The sequence below is a fragment of the Ptychodera flava genome, chromosome 7 (genome assembly GCF_041260155.1).
Source record: "Ptychodera flava strain L36383 chromosome 7, AS_Pfla_20210202, whole genome shotgun sequence".
In the NCBI taxonomy this organism is placed as follows: Eukaryota; Metazoa; Hemichordata; class Enteropneusta; family Ptychoderidae; genus Ptychodera; species Ptychodera flava.
This window is the reverse complement of record NC_091934.1, coordinates 7,655,267-7,677,040: the sequence shown is the minus strand read 5'-3', so window position 1 is coordinate 7,677,040 and position 21,774 is coordinate 7,655,267. Positions and strand designations below refer to the sequence as shown.

At 37.1% G+C, this 21,774-nt stretch overlaps 1 protein-coding gene across 1 annotated transcript in view; it reads right to left on the bottom strand.

The window, feature by feature from the left end:
* Nucleotides 1–20,990, bottom strand: part of LOC139136101 (uncharacterized) — a 35,284-nt gene extending 14,294 nt beyond the window's left edge. The window contains exons 1-7 of the mRNA XM_070703879.1: nt 20,779–20,990; nt 17,406–17,502; nt 16,859–16,898; nt 16,280–16,467; nt 16,060–16,166; nt 1,359–1,444; nt 857–912 (exon numbers count right to left, since the gene is read on the bottom strand). Coding sequence (XP_070559980.1) covers nt 857–912; nt 1,359–1,444; nt 16,060–16,166; nt 16,280–16,467; nt 16,859–16,898; nt 17,406–17,502; nt 20,779–20,964 — 760 coding nt within the window. The 5' untranslated portion in view covers nt 20,965–20,990. The remainder of the gene's footprint in view (nt 1–856; nt 913–1,358; nt 1,445–16,059; nt 16,167–16,279; nt 16,468–16,858; nt 16,899–17,405; nt 17,503–20,778) is intronic.
* Nucleotides 20,991–21,774: the final 784 nt, after the last annotated feature.

Here is a 21,774-nt window from a genome sequence, read left to right as displayed (position 1 = left end):
TGTGTTGCCCATGACGAAAGGTGCCTATATATGTCCCGGATGATCAAACGACGCAAATAAACTCTTCGACAACGTCAACGTCAACGTCAATGCAAAAACCATATATCAGATTTGTACAGCGGCTAGGATTTAACGCCCCTTTTAGACTTACATGGCACGGAAAATAGTGAAGACATGAGGGCCCCATCTGTGCTTATTTTACTAATCATGTATGAAGAAGACAGAAACCTTGTAAGTATTATATCTCACAATACAAGTAAAATCTACTGTTTCTCAAAGTGTATATCTTTAGTAGTGTTCACTTTATTAAGTGGAAAAAACGGTCGAAGTTTCAATAAATGTATAGAAATATAATCATACATCAGATAATAGGTAGTCAAAGTTGAGTTATCGATGGAGTTATGATTTGAGTTATGATTGATGTGTAGTATCCCATTCAGATCCAATAAAACTCAATCACTGTGCCCTTGTGAGTTGCCTAGAAACGTGTATATGCCTAGAAACGTGTATATGTCCACAATTTATGGGGCAAATTACTCATGTTGGTCGTCGGGGTTTATTATTATCGTGCATAACGTCAGGGCTACGCTGTTTGTAGTCAGTACCTGTATAGCATACCAGGTCAAAGTCATTACAAAATTCACGAACATAGGACATACGATTTGCAACCGCTTACGTTATATATTTCACTATTGTGAATGCTGACCGACATTTTGATGTGCGCGAAGACCATAAATTATATTTGACACGCAATATTTATGAATAGACGTCAAATAAAGATGACTTAGTTCCTCTTTATATTAATTGAATAAATTTCAACAAATTGTTATTCTTTCCACGTTTTTATTTTTCTCACCTGTTTCTTCCAAAAGCGAATCTTCATGCTGTGTCACTTTAGCATCAGATTGTTTTCTATGGAATATTTACAAAAGATCGTTAGCTAAAATAATATGTCAAGAATTGGTGTCTTGAGAATGTCTTTGTATCGATGATGCATACGAACAATAACAAACCTGTTTAAAGTGTTTACAGTAAAAACTTTAATACTCGAAATATAATAATATTTCACTGTTAAATGTTTGGTTTTTTGCGTTGCTGTCACGAAATATAATACCGTCAGGCGTCGGTTTGCATTTTAATTTGCGAACATTATTGTGTAAAGAAAAGGGTACTTGATACTTGTTCAGGTATCAACTTTGCACAGGTACATATGAGAACATGGTCAGATGAAGGGTTTTAAAGTGTCATGTTGGCGCCCTCTAGCGCCGCATATTGTGCGCTTTACAGCACATGAAATCCATTACATCTCTACAACTGTCATCACTTGTCGATGAGGGAAGATGAATGACGTCACTTACCGTTTCCCTCTATTGTTTGGCGGAATGAAGTATTCCTGCACGTCTATTGCACGGGGAATCTCCAGGGAATGGTCATACAGTATACTCTGGAAGAAAATAGAATTTTTTATTACATGTAACTTATGCAGAGTTTGAGTCCACAATGATTCTTTTGTAATACATTACACCTTGACATGAATACGTCTATTTTGACATAGAGTGTTGAACCGTTTCGAAATGAGTAATCCCTACACAACAATGGACAAGCAAACTTCAGGAAAATGGCAAGACAAGTTGCAGTGTCGACATCTAAGCGAAAAGAAAATTCAAATTTGCTGTCCGTTTTACCTTTAGTCGACAGTCGCAAGAGAGATGTATACGTGTTAGAGTAAAAGTAGGTATTTACTGAGGAAGTACCAACAATATTTCGTATTTTCAAGCACTAGTACATCATTTCAAGTGCACGTGCTTTTCCGCATTCGAAAACTGAGCGCAGCAAAGTGCTGCGCGCTCGCCGTTTTTTCTAAGGGTGGCACCATGGCGGCGGTGTGAGAGGCAGAAACGTCAAAGTACACTCAAACGCGGCCTCGAACTCCGTGCCGACGGAACCCAGGGCTATGTAGCCCGGGGCGTAGTTAGTCAGCTCTGGTTTCCCTCAGTTTTGGTACTTGGCTGTGCGATCACGGCAGAAGGGACCGGGTAAATTTGTACTGCCCGATAGGCAAAATCAGATTGGTATAAAATAATAAAGTGTGCCATCATGCAAATATTATACACCTTTTAGCACCTTGATTACGTACAAGATTTTCTTGTTCCAGCTGTTTTGCCCCTTAGAAAATCTTTACATGATAAATACCTGACATTGCATTGTACATTTTTTGCCTCGAAAACAGGCTAGACAAAATATATCGGCAATCTTTCAATGGTAAAACGCTGTGTTCATGAACTTGAAGAGGGCCCACTTGGTATGCGCCATTCGATCTATGGCAGTATATGGCAGTATCTCTAAATTCTTGACATAATGACAACTGCATAAATAGCATAGTCTGCACTTTACGTGAGTACTGCGCAGCCAGCGGTAAGAATCGAACAGGGAACCAGATTAGGGTAGCATGTTTGATGTTGCTGGTGACATTGGAAACAATCTTAAAGGAAAGATGTTAAAATTTCAAAGTTTGGTGCGCAAGCCCGTGCAATCGACTCGTAGCTAACGAGCCTTAGTTGATTGTTGGTATAGCGACAAAGGTGGCCTAGTAAGGATAAACAGTTCGTGATAAAGATTTTCTCCATCACATGTTTTCCTTGCACATGTACTCAAAGCGTGTTGTCCACATGCAATGGATTTACTCCTAATCACGTTAAACTCTCAGATTTCCCCCATTTATCCAAACTTTACAGGGCAACTTATACAATTTCTAAAATGAGCAGCATGTATATAGCTTGCCAAGCGATGCAAGACAATTTACCAAAGCCATGTTACATGAAAATGTACATTATGTTTTAGACAAAAAAGCAACTTTTTAAACGAAAGTTCAAAACCTGTTGGCCCCTACCATCTTTCAACAATCTATAAAGTATCCCTTCTGGCCTGCCAGTATTCCTTTCCCGATCCCCTTTTCCATCCCAACAAGAACTTTTCATCACTTAATCCTGTCACAGAGGCTAAACAATAACTCATCGCAAAATTCTGTCTTCTCTCAATATAGCCATGACAGTTCGGACAATTATGATGTTATCTTTGATGATTTTATCATGTGCAAAAAACGACTGCCGGCTAAAAAAACCATTTAAACCTCCTCCAACGCAACAATATCCTATTCGCCACGTTCGCAAACTTTTATGGGTTTTACCATGTGGCCTTCTTTGAGAAAATTACAATGAATTTCCCTCCTGTCAAAGGATAGCTTCATAACACCTCATCTTCAGAGATAAAGTTCTTCTGGATAACCCTCAAGCGGTATTATACATGGCAAATTCACAACTAAACGTGTTTGCACAGTCTCTCCATCGTTGTGATATTTTCAAAGTACCTTGTGGTTATAAGTTGTTTTGAAGTTTCTAAATTCTTACATTAACCCTACTAGCATGAATCCATGCAACTATTATCAGATGCCGTAATTTACCTACAAATACTTTACATCAAACTGATCAAAATGTTTATGCGCGTCAACAAATCAGGGAGTGGATGGAAGGACGAGATTGTTTGCAGGAGTTACCATAGCAATTAACAAAACAAGGAACCGATTTGGAATAAATCGTCACAATCTGATTGATGACTGTGTTTTGATTTGCTGAAGAGAGCAAGATCAATAAATGACACAGTCGCTAGGTTTTTTTAAATCACCCACGCAACATGATAACAATGCCAATGTATTGTTGTTATTTCATGGTCTCATTTTATGTTTGATATATCTTTGTTTTTCTATTTTTTCCATGACCACGTCTACAAGTTGTCAGAGATGCTAATACAGTAATAATAATGACGTTTGCAACGGTAGCCTCGAAAACCAGTTTGAGTTTTCCACAATTTTTTTTCGTTTTTAACACATTAAGTTATTCTTTTTTACAACGCAGCGAAGAGTCAGATGCAGACAACCAGTAAGATATTCGGGTAAATGAACTGGCAAACGTGCGGTTCTTAGACTGACGACAATACTAAGTAAGACTCCATTATCAGCTGGAAATGTTTGAACTTCTAAAATGGGGTCGTTGGTTTGTCGTCTATGGTTATCTAATCATGTTTTCATAAATTTCTTTACAATGGTCGTGAGACGATCAGCTTTTGATAAATTCAACACGTACAAGTCAGATCTCAACGTATAAGGTGAGGTCAATGTATTAGGACGTTGTGGTGAAATGAGGTATGTCGCAACCACTTGACGGGGAAAGGGTCTGTGGAATTTTTTTGGTAGGTAAAGTGGAAAAGGGCTTTATGATGAGTAGGAGTGAGAGGAAACTGGCAACTGATAGGATTGGCCATATTTCTTAGGGCAATATATTGATAACTGTATGAGTTATTGTATTGATGATGGTGTCTATTAATGGGGAACACAATTGTGTTAATTTTCACGGAGACGGGACACAGCAATATTTTACATTGTTAATTTCAAAGCTTATTTTATGGCATAATATGAGACGAATGGAATACTTTGTACTCACAGCAAAATCAACCACCTTGTTTTTATCTTTAGTATATTAAATTTCTCCGCGTGACTTACTCTTTGTTTGAGATCAAGTGTGTGCTACAGGACGTTACACAATCAGTATAACAGGACTAAGTCAAAGAAACTGCTCGGTATTTACTGTCTAGATTTATTTAGACAAACTTGTAAATAGCCGGCACTTGACATGCCTGTTTTGTTTGAAATTTCGACGCAAACAAACACTGAATCAAGTGTAAAACTATTTTGTTTTTATAAATTACGGGGGTGATCATGATTAAATGAATGTAGGGTTTACTGTGAGTGTCGAGTTGTTCTGTTTCTAATCGTTTATGTTTAATTAGGCGTAATGTAGGGTCCGAGAATAGTGAACATAGTTTGCTAACCCAGCAATCGGTGCATCGTGTTTGGTTCAGTCTGATTTGTTTTTAAGCAACCGTCGTGTGGGCGCCCTTCTTCGTTTTGAAATGGAAATATGCTTACGACAATTGCTGAAGATGCAGAGTATCTATTTGTCACATCATTTCATGCAAGTGTATTGTGAATTGCATTGCATTACCACGCATATGTGCAAAAACATTACACTCCCCTGTTCCCGAGTGAGCTACCCGATTTCGCGCAATATGGTTTACACTTTACCAATCGTTTGAGTGTGGTAAATCACTATTGCTGTACGTACAGTTGAAAAACAGTCACAGTGTTATTATGTATACCGTTAGTATTATCCGGGGGAACTTTTCTGTGGTTGTACATGCTGATTAAAGGTACATATTCCTTGTAAGACACGTTTTCTTCCAAGGCTTTAATAAAAAAAAGACAATCACCTAATTTCTCTGATCATCGCTCAAGAGTCAATAATTGCTACAGTCGGATTTTTCTTCACAGACATCAATCTTGATAACAATGAAACTTAAATTGAACGAACGTCTTCATAGCTACACTTCGATGGAAGAACACACAATCTTTCAAACCTGTATGCCTTAAAGTCAACGGTGCCATATGAGATCAAAATTCGCAAATTTCCCGTGGTGGAAATACCTTATTTGACAGCACCTTATTTCAAACCTCAAGCGGTACATTGCAAACCATTATAGCGTGGTCTCTTATTTATGTTTGGCATCATTTTAATTTCTAGAATCAAACCATATGTGTACCCGTTTTATGATTACCAAAATTAAAATGATAAGTTGTTTTGAACTTTTTATCGACTTACGTTAATCCTTATATCACGAAATGCATGCAACTGTTCTTGAAACAGATTCAATATGGTCTTACTTCTTACACATTAAAACATCTGTTGTGGGTTATGAAATCAGGGTATGGTTAAAAGGCGGGTATACAAAGGATTTCACTCAAGCCCCATAATTCATTGTCTGAGACATACACGTTGTACGTACAGAATAGACCATAAAATTCGGCATCGCTTTATATTCACCAATTGCTTGAAACTAAGATCGGTTTCTGTCAAGCAGGGAGATTTAAGTGTCAGTTGATTGCACAAAGTTGATCAAGTGGATTTCTCTTTACAAAAATTCTCAGCTAAAATTTAATACTATTTTAGACCTTCTACTTCACAACTCAACAAAACAATAAATAAATAAATAAAGCACACCTAATCCTTTCCACTAGACTTTCAGTTATTGCTTACTTAACTAAAACTTTTCAATTAACTGACCAGTTGTGAGGCTAGACAGGCTACCCCAATGCTGGTTCACTGTAATTATAGAGTCCGTGACTTTGAAATAAGTTACAATATCCAAGCTAATCGTGTTTGCTTTACATGCAATTTGTTTATCTCACATAGTAAGTTGTACAGATAAAGTACACAGTAATTTGCAGTTACCATAACGATAAACAACACAAAATAAAACAAAACACAGCTGTATTTAGAATGAGTAAAACACAATCTGATTAATGGCTTTGCTTGATTTGCTTAACGAGACAAAGAACAATAAATGACACAGTCCCTACGGAAAACGAAAACAATGGCATGTACTTTTTTATTTTACAGTAAATTCAGAATGTATTTCTTTTTCAATTTTTCAGTTTCTTCAGAATATACGTCTACAAGCTGTTTGTTCGCAGCAGAAACATTATTTAAACGGATCATGTCAGGGATACAAATATAGTGACAATGACATTTAAATAATAGAGTCCCGAAAACCAAATATTTTTCTGTTATCCATATTCTGTCTTCAATAAAGTGACTTATTATCTTTCACAATGAAAGTGAACATCAGATGCAGTCATTCGATAAGATGTTCAATAAGTTGTTTGCAATCAAGCGATTCTTAGACTTGCATACACAGTAAGTAAGGTGCTATTACCCACAGGAAATGTTTGAAACTTTTCCAGTTGGGTTGCCGGCTTGTCTTCTGTCCTGTCGTTACTACAGTTTAAACCACGCTCCCTACGTTACAGTATTGTTCTCAGCAGTGTTTATTTCTACGAACTCCTCAATTTGCCGTGTTTCTGTCAGAACCTACCAGGCGGTTCTGACTCAACTGTTTTTGCAGTTTAGATAACAATGTTTCAGGTTTGAGTGGTATAAAAAGTTTCGTCGTCTTTTTTAAAAGGCGGTGTCAGTTCACATCCGCTCAGTCCTTGTTCACTTCCTGCCTACGACTTCTGTGTTTCAACCTACAAGGCCCTAAACAATGCATGCATAAACCAGAATTCGAACTTACAGGCTCTCACTCGAAAGCCCTACACGCTAACCATTAACCACTAACCCAAGAAGCGATTTCTGCCAGCATGGTTTTGAAAATCAAAGATGAATATTAGGCACGCAAAAGCGTGACCTTGTGACCAGGTGACACTTCGCAATATGCAAATCATTATTGATCACTATCTATTTTTATCTATGACTTAAACCAAAGGAAACAAAGACTCGTCGGCAACTGCAACAGTTTATTTAGGTACATTGCAACTGGGTTGGGCTAACACACCCAGTTGGGTATGCACTAATTTAGAACGTGTGGTTTAAGTTAGATAAAGGCCGCTCCCTTTGAGTTTTCGGTTTACGATCCCTCCGGCCTCGACTGTACTAAAACAGAAACTCCTTGGTGTTGTGGTTATCTATTACATAATTGCATAATTGCCATATTATGGTAGTGAAACGTTCATCGTCAAGGAAATTCAACATATACAAGGTAAAATGTCATTGTGTAAAAAACTAAGGTTAATTGTTAGGAAACAATAGTATGCAGATGGGCATGTAAATATCACGTGGGAGTGGAAAGGCAAGGGGAATATTTTGTTTGTAAAGTGAAAAGAGGACTTTGTAGATGAGAGTATATCGCGAGAAGAACTGGTGAACCACAGGGCTTGTTATGGAAAATGTATTTGGGCATTATGCTTTGTATGATGAAATCGCAAGACGAACCATATTTTTTGATGGAAGACGTGGTTGATTAAAGGGGAAAAATGTGTGCCCATTTTCGAGGCAACGAGACACACAGAAATCTTTGGCACGCTTAATTCTACGCTTAAATACAACAATAAAGGACGCATTTTCAGAACTTAACGCTACCAGTACAATCTGATACTAGATGCACCCTTTCATACACTTGATTGCGTCGCGTGCCTTACACTTCGTTCAAGAACAATTTGGTGTTACCAAACCTTGCAGGAACAATATTGCAGGACTAAATCAAACAGTCATAGTGCTTTGTATTTACTGATTTATCTTGCCATACTTGTCAAAACACTCGAAATACCTAAAGCCGTCGAAATCGCATAGTAAACATAGCACCGAGTCCAGTTGGTTTATTTAATTAGTTAGAAAATATTATGATAATAACGAAATAGAGCAATTTATGAATGTAAGGATTAACTCTAAGCGTCGAGTTGTTCTGTTTCTAAGATAAGCAGATTAACCACATTGCAACAAACTATGTTTATTACCCCAATTTACTTTAATGGGGTCAGAGAACGGTAAATACTGGTTTACAAGACCACAAATTGGTGTAAAGTGTTTACCTGGCCTGTGTCTAAACCTGGCTGCTGGTTTTGTCTGACTTTTCTCTGAGCAACCGTGCTGGAGGCTTTCTACAGTTTTGAAACAGCCTCGGCATGCTTGAATATTTAAGATGATTGCACTGAATGCATATACACTTTAGTAAAATAATTTAGCTTTATTGCAACTGAGTTACCGGCCATACGAGATGGCATTCTGAAAATTAAACCATTAAGACGGGCTTTATTTTTGTTTTTGGAAAGAGATGACTTATTTAGCCGGAAAAGAACTCGCATTATGGTTTTAATTTGGTCTTTCATTGACATCTTCCAATTTGTCTCGTTAGAAGTGAGCGTTAGAAGGGTTATCAAATGCCCTAGCTGCCCTTAGTGTTCTCTCACCAATAGCGTGCTGTCGTTACCTTTTCAATGAAAACAATGTGACAAGTAAGAAATTCAGAAAGCTTATTTTAAAAGAGTTATTTGACCGCATTGATGTTGTGGAATTTTCTTGCAGATGTGAAAGACATCATAGGTGATTTATGACATTTTGGTTTTGTTGTCCGATGATATAAAGAAAGTAATTTGTGTAACAAGCATTTTTACTTGGACATCTTACAGCAGTAACTTATGTGTGAATGTGACAGAGGCAGAGCGAGATTGCAGTGGACAAAATGGCTGAAGGGGTGATATATTATAGGCAGAGGAGTTCAAAGTGAAATGAAATGAAATTTGATGAAACTGATATTACAGCCATATTCTGTTCTGTAAAGTAGACACGAAACTGAGCAGTCTTTCTCTACTATACAATGAAACAATTAAACTGTCAGCATTATTGGGTTGGTTATCGCATCAATCTTTCTGAATTACCATACAATGGAAAACATAACTGTGTTGCAATGGGTTCGACGGGGAGAGGGGTTGCTAGGTTTAGTGTTGTTTGGATTCAGTTGTTTTGGTGTTTTTGTTCACATTGTGTGGATGGTTCATATGTGAATTCCAGAGTTGATTTAGTCAAGTGTATTTTTGTCTAGTTGATCTGTCAACGTAAGGTACCTACGCAGATAAGATTACAAGATCCCTTTCCACATATTCCAAATACGTAGGTTTTTCCCAATCTATATTCGACAACAAGCTTACGTTATTTCTTACCTAGACAGTCTAACAACGACAAATCGTTTCATGGTATCAATCATTACTGCTCCAAACTGCCGTCAATGAACACATATTGTTTACAAAATTATTTTCCCTACCAAGAATGCTGCATTTTATTTAACACCACTTTGATTTCTTGAGTCCAACATTGTGTCTATCCGTTGTATGATAACAAAAATTTAAATAATAAGTTGTTTTGGAAATTTTATTGGCTTAAATTTACCCTAATATCACGAAATACATTCACCCGTTACCACATTTGAAACAATCATGAAAAATTATTAAATATGGTCTTACTGGAAGCAGTGGCCGACTGGTTTTGTGTGGGGCCTAGCAGCTAGGCGATGTTGCCGTGAGTGTGTGGGTTCGAATCCCGTTTGGGTTATAGTAAAAAATTATATTCCTACACATGAAAACAGCTGTTCTGGGTTATGAAATGAGAGTTACCTTAAGGCAGACAAATAATGGATTTCACTCAAGCCCCACTACTCATTGTCAGAGACATAAAAGTTGTATGTACTATATAAACCAGAATCTTGGGTGTCGCTTTATATTCATCAATTGTTAAAAATTTAAGATTGGGGTCTCCCCAGATAGGGAGACTGCAAAAACTTGATCAAGTTAGTTTCCCTTAACAACATATGAAAGGCGGCAGTTCTCAGCTAAAATTCAACTCTATATTTAATAACATGGAATGAACAAATAAAACACATAATAACATGGAATGAACAAATAAAACACAACACAGCTAATCCGTTCAACTAGACTTTCAGTTATTGCTTACTTAAATCATAATTGTTCGCTTAACTGATCAGCTGTAATGCTAGATAAACTCGCCCAATGCTAGTTAACTGTAATTAACAAGACTGTTACTTTGAAATAATTTGCAATATCCAAGCAAATCGTGTTTGCTTTGCTTTAAATGCAATTTGTTTGACTCACATAATAAGTTGCAGAAATAAAGATGGTAATTTTCTGGTTCCCATAACGATAAAGAAAACAATACAAAACACAGCTGTATTTAGAATGAGAAAAACACAATCTGATTAATGGCTTTGTTTGATTTGCTTAAGGAGACAAAGAACAATAAATGACTTTGTCGTTAGTTTTTTAGTCGCCTACGCAAAATGACAACAATGCCACTGTACCTTTGTTATTTTATAGTAAAGTAAGCATATATTTTTTCAATAAAGTTCTTCAGAATACACATCTACAGGCTGTTTGTAGCAGCAGAAGCATTATTCAAACGGATCCCGTCAGGGATACTAATCTAATAAGATAACGTTTAGATAAAGGGAGTCTCGAAACTTAAAGACCTTTAAATTTGGTATCCGTACTCTACCTTCAGAACACTGACAAATATATGCTTTCACAAGTACAGGAAAACAGGTGCAGTCATCTAATGAGATGTTTCACTAACTCGTTGCTGGCAGTTAAGCGGTTATTTGACTTGCGAACATTATGGAAGATGCTATTACCCGCTGGAAACTTTTAGAACTTATCAAGTTTAGTTGCCGGTTTGTCTTCGGTATTTTTGTTACTGACTTGAAGTCTTGAATATGAGATTGAAACGTTCAACGTCACGAAAATCCAACATGTACAATGAAATGTCATTAAATTGCGTTAAAACTAAGGTTAAGTGTTTGGGAAAAACAATATGCATGTCATGAAAACGTCACGTGGGAGCGGAAAGGAAATGGGGAATGTAGCGTGAGAAGAACTCATGGGTTTGTTATGGAAATCAGAGTTTTGGTATCATGCTTTATAGGATGAAATCGAAAAAAGTAGTAGATTTCTGATGGAAGATGTTGTTGAGTATAGGGAAAACACTGCTGATTTTCAAGGCAACGGAACACACAAACATCTTTTGCACTTTAAATTCTAGGCTTAAATATGACACAATTGGACACAATAACAGAACTTAAGTCTACCAGCACAGTCTGCCACTCAGTGTCAATCTTTCATACAGTAGACTGCGTCGCGTGCCTTACACTTCGTTCAAGAACAATTTTGTGCTACCAAATCTTGCAGGAACAATATTGCAGGACTAAATCAAACAGTAAGTGCTTTGCTTTTACTGATTTATCTTGCCATACTTGTAAAAACACTCGAAATACCTAAAGCCGTCGAAACTGCGTCGCAAACATAGCACCCCGTCCAGTGAAGAGAACATAGCACCCGTCCAGTGAAGAGATGTGTGCTTTACTTAAGTTATGTGTGATAATAACAGAATAGAGCAATTTATGAATATAGGGATTATCTCTAAGCGCCATGTTATTCTGTTTCTAAGATACGCAGGTTAACCACATTGGAGCAAATTACATTTATTACCCAATTTAGTTTAATGGGGTCAGAGAACGGTGAACATAGTTAGTTTTACAAGACATGAAGTGCTGCGTTTGGTCGACCTTAGCCTGAGCCTGACAACTGACTCTCTATGACTTTTCTCATGATACAGCTTCGTTATGCTTAATAAATATTTCAGATAACTGCATTGCATGAATGTATATGCATGTACATTTTTGCGAAGCAATTTAACATATTTGCAACTAAGTTAAAAGGCCATATGAGATGAATATGGTTTAATTATTTCGACGGGTTTAATTTTTGTAATTGGAAGGTGATGAGCTATCTTTGAACGAGTCACAGGTTCAGCATCCTTCGTTCCTTGGCCAAAGGAAAACGCTTGTTATGATATTAATTCGGTCTGTCATTGACATCCTTCAATTTGTCCCGTAGAAAGTGAGCGTTATGAATGGTCATAAGAGTCATAGATCGACCTAGTGTTCTTTCACCAAATAGCGTGTTGTCGTTCTTTTTTATTGAAAGCGATATTACAAGTAAGAAATTCAGTATGCTTATTTTAAAAGAGGTCTGTGACACCATAGGTTATGTGGATTTTTCTTGAACATGTACGTGGTCTCATAAGCGATTTATGATATTCCGGTCCATTAAATATACTTTTGATCAAATATTTGGCAAGAAGGTAACGAGCGTTAAGCAATTTTATTTTGACATCTTACCGAAAAACATGTGTGAATGTGAGGGCCGAACAGAGAGAGATTGCAGTGGACAAAATGGCTGACGGTGTGATGTGTTAAACATGTAGCAAACAATTTGTACAGTGAAACGCAAAAGGATAGTTGATAAAATACACATTACAGCCGTATTGTCTGAGTACATGTAATCTGTTAGAGTAGACTCGAAACTGAGCAGTCTTCCTCTACTATACAACTGTCAGCATAATAGGGTAGGTTATCGTCATCAATTTTTCCGAATGGAAAGCATGTGCTACAGTGGGTTCGTCGGGGGAGAGGAGTGGCTAGGTTTCGTTTTATTTGGGTTTTTCTCTGTTTCGTTTGTTTTCGATGTTTACATTGTGTTGTCGGTTCATAAGTTTATTGCAGAGATTGCTAAGTTAAGTATTTTTATATCTCGTTGATCTGTCAACGTAAGGTACCTTCGCAGTTAAGATTACATGAGCCTTACTACATATTCTAAAGCGGCAAGTTTTTTCTATTTATATTTCACAAGCAAACGTTATTTCTTTTCTAGGCATTGTAATGAGAAATCGTGTACTAACTGCTCAAAAATGATGTCAATGTAACAATTTCTGTCTATAAAATTATTTTCCCACCAAGAAAGATGCATTTTAGAAGTGTGCCGATAGTTGGTTGATGTGATGTACTCTATCATTGCTGTAGCAACGGCATGATTGAATTCGAGTAGGAAATTAATGCTTTCTTGCTAAACTTTATTTCAGCCATGGCAAGCTTGGAAATTTGTTTGTATCTCCTTGAAGCTTTTAATTTATATGCTCCAAAATTATAGCTATTTTTGACATTACCATTATTCTGGTCTGTTTGATTTTAAATACATATTATCAAAAATTGAGTCATAAATACACGAAGCAACTTGCATCAGGGAAGACAGAATAATTCATTATGGATGATACGAAAACAAGGACAACGGCATCGTTGGATGGCTACAGGTTGCCGCTGAAACGATTTTCGATCACATTTTCATAAAATTACCAACAACAAATTAATTTTGGCAATTTAGCTCACGCGTACACACATGTGAGCTACTGTCAAATCAATGTCGGTATATCTGGCCGTGTGTGTGATATCTAACAATGCCTGATCTGGTCAGAGTCAAATGTAGTCGATAGATTCTGTTTGGAAACGGTAAGGTGGGCCTTTGTTGAGGTTGATCGCATAATTAATACTAGCATTATAATATTTGTTAAGCGTAGTCACAGATGGTAAATAAGGGGACCATATGGTAGGTTACTAGGTCATGTAGAAGTTTATGACAATGCCACTGCTCATTTGCTTAGTTACTGAGTCAGACCTTTCTTTATTAGGGATATATAACTGGATTGACTCTACCAAAGTTGAACTTGCAATGCACTATGATATATTCGTGGTGAAAATGCTGCAATATAGTTACATCAGATAGTTTCGTATTGTATAGTTTAAAATCTCTTCGAATTTGACAAGTTAAAGTGGAACAGACTCAACGAAATAAGATGAAACTTATTATCTGTAAATTTATATAGCTCTTATAATATGGTGGTATTGAAAAGTATTTTGCTTTTTCAAATCATCTAATTGTCCTTGATAAAAGCGTTATATATATATATATATATATATATATATATATATATATATATATATATATATATATAATACTTTAAAATGATATATTAGAAGTGAAAAACATTTAACATTTAGCTACTTAGCAATTGGAGTATTTAATAAACTTTTCCTGTTGGTGATATTTAACTGGAAGGACTTGACCAAAGTTGATGAAAGTGCTATGTATATTGATAATACAATTTATATAATAGTAGTAAAAGAAAGATTGAAGTTAGTTTTCACCTCAGTTAATTGGTATTTTGAGTAATGAGCTTCAATGGTTTTGCATAAAAAGAACCTAGAAGGAATTGATCAAAGGCAATTAAACGTGCTGCATAAAGTGATGATAAAGTGTATGACAACAGTTACGGGAGCTTAGAGCTATCGTTCAGCTTACTACTATTTTTTTTCATTAACAACAATTTCAATTATAGCTACACACAATGATTATTGCTCGTGATACTGATCATAACAAATCTTAACGCAGTTACAAACTTTTGCCAAGAATGTCAGAAAAAATGTCAATATACAGACAACTTTAATATACACTGAAACACGGGAGCAGTTTCAGGTTATATCGGATTAACTGACTGGTGTTAAATTTGGAGTGTTTCCATGCACATGTACAAGGCCTAGTTCTTGTTCTACTAAGTTGTACATGACAAGAAAAGTAATTAAGGCTTCTCTATTGGGCTAGGGTGGTACGCGCCTTGAAGGTAAAACACCTAAACTTTTGCTCAAGCTTTCCTCAATGAAACTGTCAGTATCCTCTCATCAAATCAACATTAAAGTGAGGGGTCAATGTGCCAAGTTTGGTACTACAGAAACTATAAACAAAATATCAAACTATATTTGAAATTCAAAATGGCCGCTATTCTAGTGTTAAATCTATGTGAAATTCAAAATGGCCGCCACCGCTGTGTTAAATCTATAGGGAAATATAACATTTCCAATTTTCCGAAAAATCAAGGATTGTGAAAATTTGCCTTACTCAAAGGGCTTGAAAATGAGCCTCCACAAGTAGTAAATCAGAAATAAATATTAAATATTTGAGAGTCCGAATATCTGTCCCCGAGGCGAATCATACTTTAAACAGACATAGCCTTTGCTTCTGTTGCCCTCCACTCTCTTGTTACAGAGGTCATATTAATAGTGACGTAGCAGCATAAGAGGGTCTAGTGTAGCAGTGTGAAAAGGTCTGACCATGCATGATATCCACATGCGCAGAGGATGATATGACGAGTCTGCATTTCAATTGTATGGAAAGAACCGCTAACTTATACATTTACGGATAAAGGCGAGGAAGGGAAGGGCCTGACAGTGTGTAACATCTAGACATAAGAAATACGCGGTGTTACCTTCGAAGACTTTGAGCCGCCACTCAATTTTGTATCCCAAAGACCTCTTTCTGGTTATATACCCTGATTTTAGAAAGCGTAATATTATAGATTAAGTCAAAATGTTTTCGATTTTGATCCGTACGGCTTCATCACCGAGCGCTACTGATGTTTACCGCAGGGAAACATGTCGCATTATTACAACTAAGAATTACCGTAACATTGCCGAAACATTGAGAGTTTATCGCAAAATCACGCGATATGTATCCTAAAATGGCCGATATATACTGTTTGGATATATACGATATATACCATTTGTATAGTCTTCGCCATGCTTAAAATAATGTAATTAGGCATAACAAAATTACACGCCCGAATCGAGTGCAAGAGATTTAACTGTCTCAATTGTCAGTTTTATCTGCAAATACTCAATCGACATAATCCTGAATCGATTAATACAGTGGCTACCTACTTTTACATGCGATGCATTTGCATTCTCCACCACATGTCCATATCTCTTCTTTTCAAACAAAAATCCGGCTCCCTCACTGCGAACACTGTAAGTTGCTTCATGGTATCCTAAAGGGCAAATAAAAACATAATTAGATAAAATTTGTTATGTTACCATCGCGACGTCCGATCTATTTTCGAAGTACTTCAAACGAGACAACGAAAGACGAATTTTGACAAACCTTCATGTCCTGTTTCGTTTACTCTGTATGACCAGGGTACACCTTTTGCTAGGGTAGTTTCCGTAGAGTGTAATTTGACAGACAGTGCTCCAATGAGTAGTTTCTTCAGAACAATAACCTCAGGTTTATCTTCTTCACCGTAAAACACCGAGAGAATTTCGCCATGCTTGGTCATCAGAAATGAAAACCTGACGAAATTAAAATAGAAGATGCGTTCATTAAGATTTTCTGAGATAATGTCAATAATGATAACGAGATAACGATTATCGCACTAACATATATTGTAATTGCAAATTAGTAGATTGCTATCCCATAGCAATGATGAATTGAAAGGTTTTTCACTATGGGAAGGCTTAGATTTGAAGATTTACGCACCAGAGATCGACGGAAGGTAATCGTTAAAATCATATTACAAGTACCAGAAGATAAATTTTAAAAGGGAAATGTTGTCTGTAATATTTGCAGGCACACAAACTATTCCGTATCTCTATTTTCAAAACGTGAAAACAAATCATCCCTATCTCAATGCACTTCTAATTACGTCAAGCAAGAGCGTTACTGGCTCAGTGATCGACTTACCAGTGTGAGAAATCACCTTTTGAGTATGTCCCCAAAGCACCTGTAAATTGAAGTCGTAAACTTGACTTTAACGGCCTTAATTTAAAAATGTTTGATTAAAATTTAAGGTCTCGTCCATATCATTGCACATAACAGTGATCTTATATCGTGCAAAACAACCTTTCGGTATACTTGTACCTTAATAGTGATGCGGTACAGTAACTTTTTTATAGTTTAAGATCATAATACAGAATATAAAGACTTGAGAATAATGTGAGTGTTTAGAAAGTTCACTGAGGCTCACAGCCTTAGCACCCAAGTGAAAACTGCAATTTGTGAATCAATACTTAATGTATCTATAGTCAACCCAAAAAACCCGTCAGTACAAGTAGGTACGCTTTCTTGTTTGCGATTCGCAGTATTGTGAAATAAGACTATATACCAGAATATATCCATTACCAATACAAATAAACATAAGTAAAAGTAGGCACGCTTTGTTGCTTGCAATTTTTAGGTTCTTGAAAATAGACTGTGCCACTACACAGATATATAACGTAAAGTAAGAAACCTTCGGTCCCTTCATTAGACAACTTATAAGAAACATCTTCTACTGTCATCAAACAGTGCTGACCAATCTCTTCGGCGTTGACAAGTTCAATTAGTATCTGAAATATAGGTAAACATGTAATCATCTCAAACATTCAGATCATCAAACATTGCAAATATGCAAAGTATAGCTGACTAAATATTATTTGTCCACATTATCTACATCGCCTATTACACCGAAAAAAAAATCAAGTGGGAAAAGAGAATCAGCTTGCAATTGGTAAATCTGTCACGTCCTCATCATTTGATATAAGCGATATCAGTATAAAAAATTTAGGTGATCATATAGGAACATGTTCAATCTCACAAAAGTTTGAATCGTTATAAGGTCCTTGTCATATATTAATTGAGAATAAATTACGGACTTGATAATTGATATTTTTCACACTTGCGCTATAGATCGATCAATAATTTTGATGCTGAATTCAACACTGCCTTACACAACAACGGCCTGGACTTCCGTTGTATTTCGCAAATTCCTCATGGGTGACCTTCCCTATGAAATCGTAATTTCGCAACATATAATCTCTTAAAGGGCCTATGACAAAATTCAAAATTTCAAAAGTTTTTATTTTTTCCCTTCAAAAACTCAGCTAGGGAACCCGTCTATGGCTTGCATATTGTGTCAGTTCGGAAAGATGTGCGCGAAGGGCGAAATTCGACTCCTTTTTCATGCCTGGTGATCAGGGGCCTCTTCGCACCCGAGACAGGCAGCGGTATTTGCAGAATGACCAACAGGTATAATTGACATCATTTGTACCACGCTATTGTCACGAAAGTGTATCTAGCGGTTCTGGCATAAATTAGACCACAAACAAAGTCAGCTATATAAACAGTGCTCACAGACGCCAAGTAAACACTGGCAAGGAAGCCACATCGGCAGTCCAGCTGCATTGACTTATCAAGTTGCTTCCAGCGAGGACAGTGTTGACCAGAATTCAGAAAGTGGTTTCGTGGGGAATTAGCTTGAAAGTGCCTAGGCAAAAAAGTAATAGAATGCTCGGTACAGATTTGAAAGTATGATGAGGCTACGTTTCATTTCTTTGTATGAAATAAGACAGTATCAGTCTCAGTTTGAACTTTTCACAGTTGAATTTATTTTATAAAAAGTGGAGCAATCCCGCGCTTGAGTGTTTCGATTCAATGCATTGCATGTTTTAGCTGCAGTACAGTACACTCAGTGTGACAGTTTTTTTGGACAACCTCAGTTTTCGGACATCCCATCACATGCTGTTCGTCGGACTCACTTCGCTCCTGAATGGTAGCGTTTTACAAGTTGCCTGGCCTCATATTAAGTGAAGTGATACTGATGTCCCGTTTTGGGACAGTTTGTTCAGTAGAAGCTTTTTTTTGGGCTATACAATTTTGGCGAAGTTAGCCAGACCATAGGATACACGATAAAAGGTGCCGAAAGCAACACACAGAGACAGCCCATATGTCCGGTAGGTAAGCGCCAAACACGTCGAAATATGGTTATGTCGTCTATTAAACGTAAATGATTATCACGAAATATTTACATTCTGTTTTATAAACACATCGAAAATAAAAATCGGGGTTTTGAAGTTTCAAATTATCAACATTTAGCCCCTAATCACTTTCCAAATACGACGTCCGATTACTGAGATAGCAGTTCGATTACTACGCACTCGACATGGGGTCAAACATTTTGCAGTACCACTTCCGTCGTGTTAACAGTTTGGAAATTAATATAAAAAACTGTAAAAAGGTATGGAAATAAGAATTCGTAGTGCTCGTCATTTATGAAAAGGCTTTGGGCGAAATTCACTACCTAACCCTTTCCGAAAACTATCACTCTGAGAGTAGCTGCGTTGCCAGACGTCGAACTTTGACAGAACTATCATTTCCTTGGAGCACGAGACAACTGGTGCAGTCGACCCATGTTTACGTTGATTTTCAGAGCAAACGAATCCTACAAAAAGTGATGTGTTAGGCCTATTTTGTACATGTTTTGATGAAGAAAAACAAAGAAAGCTTGTCGCCGCGTTATCGGGTCGCCATTTTGAATCGCCGTCTATACCGTTCACTATTGTGTAGAGACGGGAAGCTTCCTGCCGCACAAATGTTTCCCGATGAATGAGAATGTGATATCAACTGTCATCCTTCTTGTAATGTTTATTTCCCATATTTGGCACGAAAGCAAAGTACACCTAATCAGATAGCCTGACAAGTCATTTTAATTTCAGTCATCTTAATTTACTCGATCGGCGAGGCGATCGGCCTTACGCGACTTGAGACCGTTGGTGATCTCCTGAAAAGAACATGTCACTATAGCAAACTTAAAACTAATAAGTTTACAATGTTCTCTCGTGCATTGCGCGCTGGGTGTACGTTCTGAGCAAAGAAGCCCTTGCCTCACACCCTAACGGACATGAGATTGCGGAGGTGTGAAAGACTGTTTGCCCGTATTAAGATAAGTCGTCGGCTCAACTTCGAAAAGCCGAAAAAAGTCGAATGAGTTGGGCTAGGGGTACACGCCCTCCCGTAACTTTTACTTGCGTTTTATCTGGACAAGGGGGCGATACGCAATGCAAGACAGTGACGTAAGCTAACTTCAAGGCCCAAAGAGTGATTTTACGTTTGGGTATTTAAACAATGTGTTTTAATTGAATACCATACCTATGTACTATCAACACCTTGCACTTGACCAACTCAGCGATTAAATTTGAACGATTCTAGTAAAATGCGTCTAGTATAACCTTTAAAAATATTCCATACTATGTCTTTGATCCCCAAGACATTTCTTACTCATTGCCTGACTCGCAGACTTTTTATATTTTTAATTTGACTTTGATCGAAGCAGCAATAAAAGTTCAAAATATAAACATAAAAATGGTTTGCCGGTCCAATTTTTCCCTTGGAAACGATGTTCGTTTGGTCTAATTGAACATAACCTGTGAATTATGAGTACCTACTATTGTTGGACAGTTTGGTTTAATATAAAACATAGTTCCAAGTAAAGGTTAAAACCTCGCTCACCTGCCTAGCACATACATTACGAACGGTGTATGCGATTACTGCTCTACTGACTGTGTGGATGTCATTCAGAATGATTGAAGTTTAAAGATTGCACCAATAAATTTTTAGGTAACTACGGATAACGAGCACGCTAATAGCTGCATTACTAGTGGCTACGTCTGTCTTGTAAAATAAAAGTCTATAACTTCAATTAGGTAGCCCCCTAGAAAAAAATCCTTTATTTCAACTTAAGAGCGTGCCAACATTTGTTTTGAAAGCAAACTTGTACGAAAATAAATCGGAGGGAATAAATTGAACGCTTTGCGTATGTTACAGTATAGATAGAAGTATTTTCTTACCTCCGCAGTCGTGTCTATGTGACCAACGCCATGTAATGTCGTGGAGGACTTGTAGTCGTAGGAGTAAACAACACCGGGTTTGAACTGGATGAGATCACAGTTTGTGTTGGCCACAACTAGTATGATACAGACAAGTTGGATCATAGTTCTGTCAGCCATGATGTTTTCCCTCAGAAAACGTGTCATGGTTGATTCGTGGTAACCATGAACCACATCTCAGTGTGTGTAGACTGATATCTTCTTTTATATGATGCAAACAAAGAGCGTGGTCTGTGTCATAAATACTAGATGATATTGTACCAAAGCGACTCCTAAGGGGGCGTCATCATCAGTTTAGTGTAAACATGGTGTCAAGCAGTCAATTGGGGTCATCCAATTATTATCCTTATTACGATGCTAAGGTTGGTCTTTACGACTAAGTTTTTGATTCTGGTTCGAGATAGATGGTACTATTATTAGAGTAGGAGGAACCTGTCATCGATAAAAACGCTATTCATTGTTTAAAAACATTGGATGCGTTGGTATGTCAAAGCGAGTAAATGGTCATAAGACGGATATATGAAATAAAACGCCCGACACAGCTTCGTCACTTGATATTTTTGGAAGCTTGCCTTACGTGTTTTACAGAGGTAAGTTATGTTCCCTTGTTTTGCAAATTTGGGCTCTAGGATGATCCTCTCATATCATTTTCTCCAATGTTCAATATTATGAAATTTACAATATGTATTTACGTCCTGATCGCCATTTTTCAGTTCGAGCTTATCACGGCAAATCTCTGAAAAGCCAATCTCATTCTCTTCGATACTCTTGATGAGACACGGTTCTCGTATCAGTTTATTTTCTTTTGCCTTCTTACAGCAACCCGTCTAGTAAGCACGCTTTTAGAGTATTCGCTTCGACTAGTTTTTTTGTCTTGATCTTTTCCTTGATCATAGACGCATTGTTGAACCCATCGAACCAAAGAGTGATTGGCTTCAAGTGTTAGTAATGACCCTT